This window comes from Harpia harpyja, chromosome 9, assembly GCF_026419915.1.
Source record: "Harpia harpyja isolate bHarHar1 chromosome 9, bHarHar1 primary haplotype, whole genome shotgun sequence".
NCBI classification, from domain to species: domain Eukaryota; kingdom Metazoa; phylum Chordata; class Aves; order Accipitriformes; family Accipitridae; genus Harpia; species Harpia harpyja.
The window spans coordinates 31,809,386-31,824,814 of NC_068948.1; the positions used below are offsets into that span (position 1 = coordinate 31,809,386).

General features: G+C 37.3%; 1 protein-coding gene across 2 annotated transcripts in view; it reads right to left on the reverse strand.

Annotated features, from left to right (window-relative positions):
• Nucleotides 1–15,429, reverse strand: part of KIAA1671 (KIAA1671 ortholog) — an 86,946-nt gene that overhangs the window by 50,063 nt on the left and 21,454 nt on the right. For both annotated transcript variants that reach the window (XM_052795366.1, XM_052795367.1), the window contains exons 2-6: nt 14,929–15,064; nt 12,775–14,434; nt 11,484–11,577; nt 6,446–9,661; nt 5,528–5,650 (exon numbers count right to left, since the gene is read on the reverse strand). In XM_052795366.1, coding sequence (XP_052651326.1) covers nt 5,528–5,650; nt 6,446–9,661; nt 11,484–11,577; nt 12,775–14,381 — 5,040 coding nt within the window. In that variant the 5' untranslated portion in view covers nt 14,382–14,434; nt 14,929–15,064. The remainder of the gene's footprint in view (nt 1–5,527; nt 5,651–6,445; nt 9,662–11,483; nt 11,578–12,774; nt 14,435–14,928; nt 15,065–15,429) is intronic.

Here is a 15,429-nt window from a genome sequence, read left to right on the forward strand (position 1 = left end):
TTCTTTTTTGACCTATGTTCTTTTTTTGATGGGAAAAGGAAAGACAAGTGACAGGAGCCAGTCAAGGGAAGACCCCGACTGCCTTTCCCCCTGATGCAGCACTCAGGCTCTCACCTTTCCTGGGCAGGGACAACACAGAGGTGACACAAAACAGCTTCCAGGACTCCACAATTCCTTCACTTGCAATTTTGCTTCTGGATCTTTAAGAAAAATACCACCACTTTTCTAATGGTTACGTATAAGATCTTGTAGAGCTGACAAATTCTTTGATTTTCTTCCAGGCAGATTCAGTTTTTAGACTAACAGAACAATTCACACATGATGGGTTTTTTAGTACATCTGTTTCCATCTGGGAAGGAGTGAAGCTGCAATATTAGAGGCTTTACACAATCAGAAGATGAGAAGGCTTACTTTTCAATGGGCAGGAGAGAGACCTGTGATGGGCAGAACTGGAAACACTGGTGAACTGTGACATGCCAAACTATAAATTCATCTGCACATGTTTATAAAATATTTATCCTCTCTCCCCTGCAGTTCATTTCAAAAATATTTTTTAAGAGACAGCTCATGATTTTCTTAAACAAATCCTTCTCCACCCACACATCACAGTCTCAAATAAGTGCATCTTTATATGGACAGCATTATGGATACCAGATTTTCCTCGCCAAAGGACAAAACCCCAAAGTTTAATATAAAATAATAAAATGTATAACCATAGGCTTCAAAATAATTCATGCCTACACCAGTTCTAGTACCAGAGTGCTCCGTTTTAACTACACAAAGCAGCAATTTTGGTTATAAACCATAGTTGCATTAAAGCTGCTCTGTTTCCAAATGAAGGCGCAATCCCTTCAGCCCAACAGAGCAAGCGCAGTTACTTCTATTTGGGGGATGAGCTGCATCACACATTCCACAGTTTTTAATTCATAAGACTCCTATCAGTCCCGATGACTTAATCGGGAATTGAGGTTTGTGACCGAACATCAGAGAATTAAAGACTTGTGTCAGCTGTGATGGAATCATTACAATTTATGAAAGACAATACTTGAAAACACCTTCTGAAATTCAAGTGGTTTACTATAGCACACTGCAGTTACAGTGCCTTCTAAGGGAGCACAGGGTGCATAATAACCCGAAGTCTCACAACAAGCTACAAAACCAGAGAGCATTTTTAGTTTACAGATAGTTACAACAGAGGCTCACAGTCCCTCTGTGAGTGTTGCATTCAAGGTCTAAAGGAAAAGACCCCTACAACAGTCTAAGGCACTAAGCCATGCAGATGAGCTCTCTGCCTGCTAGAGAGTCCAGGAGATTTGCAGCTAATTCTGTGAGCTATAATCCCAGTTGTCCAGAGCAAACATAAGAACAACTTTATTTTTATACCTATACTATGATGCAGGCAGGGCTAAACCACAACAGACAGAGTATTTTACTTAATGAAGGAGTAAATATTTTTAAATGGGCAGGGAAAAGTTTTGTCTTCTCGATACTGTTAGCTCTAGCAAAGCAAACAGGAAGTTATTTCTTCGCATAAATGCTATTCTTTTCCTTAATTCTCTGTTAGGTGAATGCCTTTAAATCTGAAACTATTTCCTTGTTTACTAGAATCAGGCTACATCAAAGAGTGAAAAGGGAAAGGAAAAAAATCTTATGTTGGAATAGAACCTTTAAGCACTAAGCTACAATTAGCAGTAATATTTATAACACAGTCAGTCACTTGTTAAAAAAATACTAACAACAAAGATTACAATCATAAACTTATTCTAACCTCCAAGAATCAGAAAGAAAGGCCAAAATATTCACACAGAAATCAGAAATTAGAAGAATTTGCCTTAGAGGTGAATTTGTGTGTCTGTCACTCATGCACCCCAGAAAGCAGAAGTCCATCTCCCATCCTAACGCCAAAGACACAGCTATCTGGCTGACTCCTGCTGCGCAAGTCACTTTCTGAACATCTCAACAAAAGGCAGCCAAGAGAATACTGAAACATCTAACTACAAAGTAGCAGGAATAGTTTTACAGATCATAACATGTTCTCCAGTACACAAGATGTACAGTGCTACTGACCTCACAGAAAAATATATTCCAAGAAATCTGTCAGTCTTCAAAGATCTCAGTTTGAAGGTTTTAAAGCATGACACCTCCACAGCCTCAAAGACCTTCACATTAAAATCCAGACTTCATTATCCTCTATTCCGGAACAGCCCAAATAAATAAGGGGGCAGTTCCAAACTGTGGTATTTCTATTATTCATGGGGAGAGAAACCATCTTTTCAGGTTGTAGAACACATTATTATTTTTTTTAAAGTACGTAGAGACGTTGTAGCCCAATCCTTCCTCAAACTCCAGCATATAAACCACTGGTAGTATGATACATTCACAGTCATTAATTCACCACAGTCTTCGAAAGTGGTGAAGTCTGGAAGCTGCTGCTGTAAGTACAGAACACCCTTCCTTTCCACCAGGAACAACACCTCTTTGAATGCTGTGATGCTTTACCAGCCTTGTAATACTTAAAGCACTGAAGATTTTCTTTGTAAAAGACAAAGTACCACCCTAGTAAAAACACAGACAATGATAGTCTACCAATGACACTGGAATCTTTATAAAAAGCCTTACTCTGTTTTTAAGCAATACAAACTCAAAATAGCTAAAAAATGCAGTCTAGATGAGTGTAAAATCTCAAGAGTATCATCCTTCACAATTTCAACCACAATCCCATATCATCAATTGTATATTGTAATGGCTTGATTTCAAAAAAGTCCTAAATAATGTTTGGAAAAATAACATCATTGGAAGTAGATTCCCTAGAATATAATCACAAAGAAATTACTTCTCCAGAAGTAAAATTATACTATTGCACCTTGCATCCATTTACAATTCTGGTCATCCCTAAGAATCTAGTTCATTAGCTGTCTGGGAAAATTTCATTCAAGTAGCTGTTTATTATCATAGGCAATGGGAAATAATGCAACAAATGCATATTAATTTAAGTTGGTTTGTTAAATATCAAAATAATACAGGACAGTTCATTACACTACTTTAGTAGTGAATGTGAATGAAAGTGGATCTTTTATTCTACATTAAAATTCATAACTTATCACTTTGAGCACTACAGTCTCATTAGAAAGGTAACAATATCTTGAGTGGCCAGCAATATGTACTGTAGCATATTTTTTTGTCACTATGCCACAAGAAAAAGCAAATAACTTCACAACTAAACAGACAGACTAGAAACCATTCAAACAAAACAGCAGCAGTTTTGTTTTTTTCTAATCCTCTTTTAAAGGTGTACTAAGCAAAACACAGACTGCATTCAAATTCAGAGGAAATATGTCACTTAACTGTGATTCTCCTGTGGATCTCTCTTGACCTCTCGCATCCCTTGAACTCAACTACAATGCGTCTCTCCACCAGAGGGAAGTATTGAAACGTACTGATGAGAACAGCAACTGCACAGCAAAAGTCTTTGTATTTTCTCCAAATGAAAACAAAGGTATTAACCTTGGTGCCAGAAGAAATGGTTCAGTTTTACATAATCTTCTGCAATATCTATGTGGGGCTTTGGAAAACGTGAGAGTATGGTGAGTTTTCCACCTCCCGAAAGCATGTAAAAATCGCTTCTCTGCACCTGCTCACTCACAATTTATATGCACGAAGGCCAGACTGCCCTTTTTGCTACCATGGCACTGCAGAACAACAAATACACCACGATTAAGCTTTTCAAAGCAATACAAAGGACTAAAGCACTCGGATCCTACTGAATTCCAGTGGATGCTGGACATGCAAGTTTTCTCTTTTAGTGGGGTTGACAGCCTTCCTTTCCTGTCTCAGGCTACACTTGACGAAGTCAAAGGTTTATTCTGAGTAACCTCACACTTAACAACCAAGTTGGAGAATAACAGTCGTATTTATCTGAGTATGCTACCTGAATAGTTGAATTATCCCAGCACTATTTCTGAAAGCACTTTTCTCCCACATATTCTACCTTGTCAATGACACCTTTACATATTTGCATTGTAAACTGATGGCATAAACCAACTTCTAGGGATTGAATGATAACTGCCAATTCTGTAAATAACCCAAACTTCCCCTAAGATGAGCATTCAACCTGAAGTCCATGCTACAAATGGGAAAGACAAGGGGATATCAGCCCTTGGATACCTTCCATGAAGTTTTAAGACTAGAATTGGAACAACGTGAGCCTGTTTCCAAAACTCCTATTAGGAAACTTGTTTACAAAATCCTTATAGCTTTGGCTGTTTTCTTTTTCTTCACTAGAATAGAAAAAAAGAAGTCAGTTCCTTTTCTTTTTTTGTCTATTCTCTATTAAAGGGTTGTAAATAGCAGTATGAGCAATTACAAAAACAGGATGTCTGCAGAGGGCAGTACATTCAGTCACCACATGGGTGTGCTAGCAGACTACGAGGACAGATGAGATTTGCCCTTGGGACGGTATGGCAACATCTTTCAGTCACCCCTTTTCTGTACAAGTGGAAGAGTTTTGAAAAGATGTGGGACATCCAGATTTTCAAAACTTCAAATATGTATGCATAGAGTTATAAAAGAGCACACTCTGATGTTACTACAATATTATTCCAGTGTATAAAATCTGTTTCCACGCACAAGGTTAAATAAAAAAAAAAAAACAACCAAAAAACAACCCACAGAACAAAACGTAAAAACCACAGCACTTGCAGTGGTTCAAAACAAGTTCTTCCAGTAAGGAAGCATTTGAGTGGCAGCAGCAATGTCTCTTAGAAGTGTAGAGTTCTGTGTTGTTGGTGTGGTTTTCAAATCCTTTATTTTCCACAGAAAATTTTGATATTTCATTTATTATATACCTTTGGGAAGATCCAGATCTTTGCTTTGTATTTCAGAACAGCATCTGGACATAGGATGCTACTTCCCAACATAAAATTCATCTGTGGGCTAAAGTCAGGACAGCCTTCTGCAACTTAGGAGAACATCACCCAACAATTTTAAGTGGGAATTTACCCCAAAAGTATGCATATTAGAGACAAATCAGACTACCAAAAATGTCAGCTCTGATTCTTCACATAAATAGTTCTCTTTGTGTTCTCTACAGAAAGAAAATTAAAGTCATTTTTCAGGCTATGATACAGTTCTATTTGTCTACACAATTTTCCGTAAAAGATTTTCTGGAATATAACCAATTTTCATTACCTAAGCTGAGAAAAAAAACCAAAAAGCATAATGATCTAGACCCATCTTAAGAGTTCAGGATGAAAATTCTTTGCTTAGAAAGAAAAATGAACACACTGCATGGCTAATGCTTTGTGTATGCAAATTTGGCATAGACCAGTGTGGTAGAATCCCAGGGAGAAGCATTCTCTGGCAGTTAAACTCCACAGAAAGTGCATCTGCTCCTTCTGGTAGGCACACACATCCTTTCTTTCACAGCTATTTGCAAAAACGAAAACAGTGCTGAATGGAGTAAGCCAAACTGCATCTCCCATATCTCTCCCCTAGCCCCTGCCCAAGAACCTCCTCCAAAATAACATACCATCCCGTTTTCTGTCCTTCTGTCCTTATAAAAACTGTGGCGGCTTCTCTGAGTAGAAACCAATGAGAAGTCTGTTCCGTCTGCTTTGTCTGAACTCTGCTTGGTCCACTCTTTCCTAGAAGCCTGTTAAAATAAAGTTATGTATGTTGTTACATATACATGCATACACATACATATGTATATAAAATGCCCTTTTGAAAAAAAAACAGAGGAAGTCCAAAGCTGAATACGCAAAATGGAAAAACATTATAGTCATCAATGTCCAACTGGCTATGCATTAATGCATTAACTGTCATGGTGTTAAAGGAAATCACCTGCATCTCACCTAAGTCACTACCAGCAGTGAAGTTTCACATACAAATGAGGGCCATTCACCCAGTGAAAAAAAAAATAAATTTGCTTCCTTCAGAAAAAACAACAACAAAAAAAACCCAAACTCCAAAAAGAGCACTGTTGACGACTCATAAAATAAACCTGTCCTGGTTTTCTCCCCCATCCCACTGGGTGGGGGGGAGTGAGTGAGCGGCTGCGTGGTGTTTAGTTGCTGGCTGGGGTTAAACCACGACAAAACCCAAACTACTTCTTTTCAAATAATTATAAAATTGCAGAGTTAACAATTTAACATCCTAGGTTCATAGTATTAATAAAAGAACATGCCTACATTTTAAAGCTTTTTCAAGCTCTCCATGGAAACATCAATATTTATACACTTGAAACAAAAATCTAGTCAGCTAGTACAATACAAATTCCTCGAGAAAATACAACCCAAAAGGAAATGAACTCTATTGAAAAGTATGTATCTGCTAACTTGCTGCAAAGTCACAGCTATCACTGAAAAGCAGTAGAGAGACATAATAAAAGCTTCTGTTCATTTTCAATTTTAGTTACAGGAAACACTTAGATACCATTTGGTAATACCTTTTTATCCTCATGGAAGAATGATTCTGACTGACATGACATCTTGTGTTTCCACCCGTTATCCACACTTTCCAACAGGAAGCTTTGCCTGGATCGGTATGGATCCTTTCTTCCCCTTACTTCTTGCGTAAGTGGTAGATTGTCTTTTCCTTGGTGGCTCTTTTCTGAATAGGATCGTCTTAAATCTGGGGGTGCACTTCCTAAATCAGATGTATAGCTCTTCCAATCAGTTTTACTTTTCACATTGGAAGAGTCATTCTCACATGTCATCTTATCTGCATTGTCTTTGTTCCTTGTTATACAGCTCCTTGCTACATTTTTGCTCCAATCGCCTTCTGGAGACACCTCCAAGAACTGTTCTTTTGTGACCAACTTCTTCTGTAAGAGGCCATCATCTGCCTTTATGGACAACTTGGAAGCAAAACTAACTTCCCACTTTTGGTCTGTACCAACTGCATTTATAGGCTGTACCTTATCAATTACAAATTTTGAACTTTGATTCCTGGAAGTTAAGTTCACTTCTTCATCCTCATCAACGATGAAAGTTTTCTTCCTAGTGAACTCCACAGGTGAATTTACAAACTTATCTGAAGGAAAGCTGCTAGGATTTCCCCAGTAAGGAGGGCTGAACTTTCTGTCTTTGGACTTTTGTTTATCAAATTCAGGGCTACATGATTCCAGTTTCTCTTTGCTCTTTTCATTTAGAATTAATTCCTCTGGCCTGTGGTACTCTTCTGCACAGTCACCTTGTTTGTTATTAACAGAACAGCGATCTGACCCCTTCCACGCTTTCCAGCTATAGGAAGAAGTCATCCTATCTGACACATTTCTTTTGTTCTTTGATTTCTCCCTACTAAGTGAACTGTGATCTCCAGAGAGCTTGTCTTGAACATTACTGGCCTTCACTGATTCTTCTTTATATTCTGCCATAAGTGCATCAATATCAAGAATTTGGGATCTGTAACCATCCTCAGCCTTCCTTCCAGGTAAATCATAATTATTTTCATTCCTTTTCTGGGGGACTAGTTCACTGTCTTTATGTAACTGTGCAAAACGCAGGGGGGATCTGGGTTCATGGTAAGAGGAGACTTTTCTTTTGCCACTTTTGAGATCAGCTTGAGCTGTATTTTCCAGATCCTGTTTTAACAGGAAAGCATCAACATCTATAATTTTCTCTTTAGAATGATCCAGACCTCTTTCACGATACTGGTGGTTATCTTTCCTAGATACATGAAAATTACCAAATGCAATGTTTTTGGAAAAGATATCATCTTTGTCTTCTTCTTTGACACAATCCTTGTTAATATGCACTTCCCGTGAGTCTTCTCTACAAGTTGTACTCATGAAATTTTTATTTGGTTGCTGCAATAAAGGTTTGGACCTTCCAGGAAAAACAGGGTCCAGATTAATTACTGCTCCCTCACTTGAGCTAGAAATTTTATTAGTTTCACTTGCACTATGAGTACCAACAAAGCTTTTCTCTTTTTTGTTACCAGCAATCTGGTAAGTCACTGCAAAGTAAGTTGCCTTTGGCTCAAAGGCAGAACGCTGATTTTTCAAATAATCATCAGGACTGCCAAGAACAGTTTGGTTTGCCTCATTCCCTTCCAGCCCTTCTTTGCTTTTTTTGCTTCTCTTTTTAACTGAGCTTTCCTTCAATTGCAATGAATCTGTCCGACTCAGCCTTTTGATATTTTCGGGAGTGAGCCAGACGACTTCTTCCATCTTGATAGAATCCTGAGGCAAGGTCCTCCTTCTCCACCTTTCAGAAATCTTCAAGTCAGAAACACTACTTCTGGTTCTCCTTACTTTTTCTTCTGGATCTATTACTCTGATTTTTTCACTGTTTTCATGAGCTGTACTATCTAAGTTAAAGTCTTGTTCTTTGCAATTTAAGTCTAGACTTCTCCTTAAACCAAAGGCCCTAGATTCCTCTTTATTAATGGTTAGTACTTTTGTATCTGGATGGTGGCTACTGGAAGATTTACAAAATTGTCCACTTGAAAGCACTGAAGCAGACTGGGCCCCGTGTTTATTTACACTTGTTGAAATAACTTCACGATCAAAGTTGGTTCTGAATTCATAGCTGTCTGCCCCACCTGATCTAAAACCCCTTTTCTCAGAAGAGCATTTCATCATATTAGACCTCTCTGTTTTATCCATGGAAGAGATTTCACTCTTATCATTTTTAATTTCAGAATGTAGTTTGTTTACTTTTTCATTCATTCCCAAACATTTACTTTTGTTTGTAGAATAAGGTATTTTCTCAGCTATCAATACTGGATCAGTTTCAGTTTTATCAGAGTCTTTCTTCTGTTCAGGTAAAGTGCATTCACTGGAGAAAAGATCATTAGGTTCTCTCAACACAGACGTGCTTGTAAAAACTTTTGTGTCTCTAGCTTCTGAAATAACATTATCTTCTTTCAAGTACAGAGTTTTACTATTTGCCCTAGCTGACTGACCAGTGTGTAAAATATCCTCATCATTTTTATTCTCTCTCACAGATGATTTTCTAGTTCTGAGTGTCATGGCCTTTTTTTCAGGAGCCATTGTAATGGCTTCACTAAGAGCTCTTTCACCACACGTCTGAAAGACTTCATATCTCGGCTCTATTCTTTGGTAAATTAGAGAGTCTTCTACATTTTTAGGAGTGGCTTTTTCACTTTTCTCAACCAAAGATTTTTCTAAGAGAATTCCTGGAGTCATCTTCTTGTCTTCACTTGAACAAGCTGGTTTTCCACTTTTTTCTACATCTGTTATATGTTTTGATGAATCAGACTGCTTGTGATACTCCTTCTTTACACTAGTGGTTTCCTCCACTTCTCCCATCCATGATCGTCTGTTGTGCCCCGAAGTCACCACATCATGCTTTGCCTCAAGCTCATTACTCATTTTCAGTGCAGAATCAGTTCCAGAATGATCAGCAGCAACGTTATGCCTCTGAACATTATGGTCAAACATGGTGGCTCGGACAGTTTTAATGTAGGTCTTTTCCACAAGTGTGGTTGGTTTTAATTTTTTTTCCAAGTTGCTTGTGAATGAGACAGAGTTTTCACTTTGCTGAGAAAAATGCTGACCATCTCCAAGGAAGCTTCCTTTCCTCTCTACCTGATCAGATTTATTTGTTATTTTTAAAATCTGCCGGGGTTTCCAAGGGTTCCCAGTAGCATGCGCTTCAGTGAAATCTGTGCCATATGCAAGCTTGATCTCCTTACTCTGGAACAAGAAAATCCAACAGTTAAGATAGTTTATTTTAAAGATGTGTAATAAAGTTTATTTTAAAACTTACTTGCACCTACTCGGTGCAACACAGCCTGCACAAGTTAAACACATCCATGTTCTCTGAACACAAAAACCACAGACCAAGGTAATCTAAGCAACTGTGTAGCTCTAGCTCCCGAACCTTAATTATAACAAAATTATCTCATAGCTTGATTTTTACTTTTAATACAAAAACGGAAAAATGTATGAAGTGTTGATATATGAGATGCATGACTTTGAGTTACTGAGCTCAGATTTCACAAGACATTTTAATCTGCAATGAATTTATACCCACATCATACTCCAGAGAAGGCAACACATGCAAAAATAGTACAAAACTGCAGAAGGTTCATAACCTCAGCTACCACAGAAACACTTATGAACATTTATGCTGCAAGCCCCACAGAAATTCAAGTTCAAAAGCAAAGGATAGAACAGCACCACAGGGATGTAGCCACCTTCAGAAGTCTAAACTCCTGGGAGACACCAAAAACACTGTATTTTGTCAAAACTGTCTTTCAAATATAGCTGTTCACTAACTAAATAGTTACATGGTCAGTAACTGTAAGGAACATGAGGATCTGAGTAAATATCACAGCTGGAGCTGCTCAGCTAAGAAGGTTAAGGCTGACCTGAAGTAAAAAGAGAAAGCAGGAATTAATATTTATTGCCAATTCTTTACTATTATCTACTTGCAGGAAATACACCTAGCATCCTGAAAGCTGTTATTTTTAGTAACATTTGTTGAAAACACACAGCATGCAGATAATAAACAGAATCACAGAATACTCCCCGGTCCTACAAGAGTTCAACCTTCAAGTTTCAAAATTTAAAACTTGGAATTGATTTAAGATTCTCTTTAAAAAAAAGCTCAAGAATGTCAGAAAATTAACACTAAAGACATTTATAAATAAAGATTTTTAAATATAACCTACATTCTTCTAGGAATTCAAAGGAATTTTTTTAATTCTACTTCATTGTCAGATTCTGAAAACAGCACTTCCATTAATGAAAGATTTTCTTTTTAAAACATATTGACCTTCTTTAAAATGATATTAAACTACAGAAACTTTGTGTCTAGCTGCTAGTTTCCTTATCATACATTCCTATCTTAAACCTAGACAGGAAAAAAGCACAGCCATGAGAACTCACAAGAAATACCCTTAAAACTACATTAAATCACCAATACTAAGAAGTGTCAGGAGAGAAGTTATGTTTTGCAACACCAAATTGTACCATAGAAACAAAGACAACCTAACAGCTTTTACAGCAAATCAGAACTTTCTGTATAATACTTTATTGTCAAAACTTCCAAGTTAAATGTTATTTAGGAGATTGATGTGAAACATACAGCTTGTATTTAAAAGGAGTGGTGACTTAGATGTAGAAATACACTACACTAATGCTATGCTTAGAGAAAATAAAGGATAATCACTGCACAAAACCACAACAGCCATAGTCGATTCACTATGGGTTTTCATGCTTTAAAAGTCCCTTTAGAATAGTATATAAAATACTTTTCACTCTATACCACTGCATGCATTTAACAGCATGCATATTTAACTTTTAAAAACTCAACAGATATGATACTCCCATACTTTATCAGCATGTCCTAAAGATAGACTTACACAAGTAAACCTATTAGGATTATGTAATTCTTAATACTCTCAATACCCATCTTAAAGTCATTGATTGATAAAGACACACAGGACAGTGCTCTCTGCCTTCTAAATGCAAACCCAGCTAGAGACCACATCAGCTGATGCCATTTTCTTACTTTTTGATTTTCTTGCATTTCATTGATAGAGTCGTTTCTAGTTTCAGCAGATTTCTCGGGCTTTGCTTCACTGCTTGATGTCGGACTTGAAAACCTAAGACAAAAGACTTCTGTTACTTCTTTTAGTCCAGTTAGTTGGTTAGCAGGTACACTTCCTACCAAAGCAGACTGATAGAAATTATCCAATGCATTGTATTTCTTAAAGGAGAAACATCACTATTTCATAGTAAGTAACTGTATTTGGTGGTGTAATTCTATCTAGACCAAAGGATTGTTGTTTCCCAAAAAACAGTTAGTTATGCAGCTTGTTGTATAGTATAAGATTTAGAGATACATAGAGGTATAGTGAAAGAGACACTAACACTCTCATGCCTCGGTTAAATTTCTTTCCTTTTTTTTTTGATCACAATCTTAAAAGACCAAGGTTTGCTGAAAAATTCTACTATTCCACTGTTCATAAAGCAGGTCCTGTTAGCCAAACATCTGCTGTATTCATTATGCAAAGCACACCTCCTTTACACTACCAAAAACCGTTATCCTTCTTTCCTTATTCCTTTGTCATCCCATACAGAACATGAACTATCCAGACTAGTACCAGGCCCTGCACTATGGCCTCAGATAGCGTTGCAAAGTGCACAAAGTGCTCTCTCATTCATGTCACAAACAAATTTTTATGATTTTGAATAATCAATTACCCAACTTTGTACTGAGAGAACACATTTTACCTTGGACTAAATCTCTTTTTACTGGGCAAGATTTTTTTTTTTTTTTTTTTGCATGCAAAAATTAGCAGATCTTGTATTACTCTAACAACACTGCTCATTGCCACAGCTTAGGCAGGGTAGACATCATAGATCTTTAGGCTTTAATATGACAGCAAAATAAGATTCCTGTCTGGCTGAAAACCTGATACTCAAAGATACTCAAAGACATGGTAACCATTCTTTTGGTTTCTCACAAATATATAGGCCTGCAGACTACAATGCTCACCTCAAGATTTCAAAATCCATGAAATTTTAATAATAGTTATACAGTTACAGTAACATGCAAAGGCAACAATATTGACAGCATTTTTTTTTTTTCTGGCAGCTGTTGTCAGGGCATATTTCATTAAGTTTTCTTTTTTTTTTTTTTTTGAGGTAGGAAAAGGTGGGAAAGGGGCTCAAGAATAACAGTATAAAGAATAATTACATTTAGTAGAACCAAAATGATCAGTTATTGTACTGAGAGAGCAAGTTTTACTGAATGTGATGAAGTTAAGAGGATTAAATAGAATTTCTCTGCAACCTACATCTTTGTTAAGTCCGCAGAAAGTGGTCGTGATTGAAGCGACCTGCGTAGATTTCCTGGCTTAACATCAGTATTTTCTGTTGTCAGTTCTTTGATTCTCTGTTGGATGTTAACACACCTGTTTTCCTTCTCAGCAGCTGATGGGAGAAGCTCTGTATCCATTGAAGTACTGGGATTTTCTGAAGTAAACAAACTAATGTGTTTTTTAACACTACCTCTTACGACATTATTCTCTTTTTCTGAGGAAGCTGCAGGGCTTTCACAGCCTAGAAACATATACGTCTCCTTCTGATCTAGTCTTTTCCCCCCTTTACTAGTTCTGCTTTCACTAGTGGTTTCATGGCTTCTTTCAGAACTGTGCAAGCTAGTCGTTATTTCTGGTTTTGTCTCAATTTGTTCACTTTTAGATTTAAGCTTTGTTTCCCATATGTATTTTCCATTATTTAGGATGCCAATGTCCTGACTACTGCACTTCAAATTTGTTTTAGAAGAACTGCCTTTATTAAACTCAGTCTCTTCAGGTTTTGGCCCCATTTCAGACTGATCGTGACAGCCAGCATCAGTAAAAGAAATTACTGATACATTCTCCTTGCTTTCATGAGATGAACAAGTCTTCTTGCAAGAAGAAAGATCTTTATGTTCAAACTTAGCTGTCAGGTCCATGGACAAAGGCCTTGGTTTTCTAACCCAGGATTTCTCTGTAGGAGATTCTTCCTCAGAAGCTTCCACAGTGCGATGCTTTTGATCTCGTAATGATTCCAGAAAAATAGCAGATACTGGTCTATGTTTTGGCCTTTGCTGCATATCAATAGAGAAATCACCTTTACTGTAGATATTATTTGCATCGTCATTGTTTTTCTCCCCTGGATGAACTTCACAAGCGTCTTTTTTTTCACCAGTTTTGAGGGAATTCCAAGAGACTGGTCTAAGACTGGAGGAAAGCGATATCTGCCTATGAAGAGACCCTTCAGGATTCCTGGATGTCTCAGAAGGCTGAGATGGTTTCTCCAGCTTCATGTTGCACTGAAGCTCTTTGGTTTGCATAGTACTAAATACTCTGTGGTCATCAGCAGCCCTTTTTTCTTGGGCCAGGCTTACCTTTGATTGCTCTGTGCCTGCTGTCTCAAAAAGAATGACAGTATTCGCACTGGGACCCGTGTAGAAAGTCATGTTTGTGACTACTTCACTGCCAGCCTTATTTTCATCTTCAATTACTTTCTGATCTACTAATGGAGGAACATTTCCACTTAATACCTTAACAGATGATGTTTCTTCAGTGGCCTTTCTAATAAGAGTACTTGATCTGAAAGCCGGAATAGGTGGTTTTACATTCGCAAAACTATCTGAAGATTTCTCTTTAGAAAAAGGCTTTGGGAAAAGTCTTGGCCTTGATCCTAGCGACGGCATTGTTGCAGATCTCAAAGTACTCCCAAACTTGTTCTTCTCTTCAAGAGTTAGTGATGCTGAAGCCTCCTTTGTCTTGTTACTTGCATCTGAAAGCACACTTACATACACACGCTGTGATTTATCCTCATTTCTGATTTCATTTAAGTCAGGTACTGTCGTCAAAGACGCCAAAGTAGAATTTATTTCTACTCTTGTTGCCATAGTTTTAATTACGCATTCAACAGAATTGAAAAAATCCAACAAGGAAAAAGAATCTGCAAAAAAAGAAAGAAATTTCAAGTATTGATGTAAAGTCAGCATGAACATCAAATAACATCATTCTAATTTAAATTCACAAGGTAGCTAAACTCAGATTAAGGTGCCTTTTGGATATGCTGTTTACAGAGTCTATCATATAATGAAAGACATACTGTTCCTCCTCCTCCTCTCAAAAAGCAGCAAGAAACACCATTATTCATTGATTACACCTAACAACCAAAGAACACCTCACAAAACCCAGACACTTAAAAATAAGAAATTAATGTCTTTTCTGAAGCAGACATCTCAATCTTAACATACAAACATCAACTCCTTTTTATAATATAAATAGCTGGCCAGACTCATTGAGTACATACTTTCAAACTATCAAAAAATATTAAGATTGGTGTGACTGAAAGTGTTACTTGTTATCTATTAGCTAAGGCCTACAATTAAACAACAGAAATAAACGCATAATCTACAAAACTCTAAAAGCTTTGCTACCACTTACCATAATTTGCATTTTCTGCTGCAACCAATCTGTACAACCTGATTCACTTCTCATAGTGAAAACAAGATCTCGGTCGCCAAGATGACATTCAGAACAGGGGAAAGTGATCACTTCAGCAACACTGATCAGACCTCTCCTGCAAATAAACAAAGAGCGTTCAGATTCAAGTGTGGCACGTACCCAGATCTACACAGGTAATACCACATGAGACAAAAATCCTGAGCATTTTAAGGAAAAAAGCTGGCTCCCATTTTGAAGTATAAAGTCACCTGATTTAACTGTATAAAGCAAAAGAATGTTTATTTTTCAGACAGTTATTAAAGAATCAAGAAGAAATTATCACCTAAAGCCTGAAAGGTGTAACTGAAAGGTGAAGGGTAAATAACTTGGTCCGCACAATAGACAGACCAAATTTGAACATAGCTAAAACCACATTTCAATGAGTACAGTACTGTTTGCAAATTCAAGTGTTGTCAATCACTGGTTAAACAGAGCACTCGG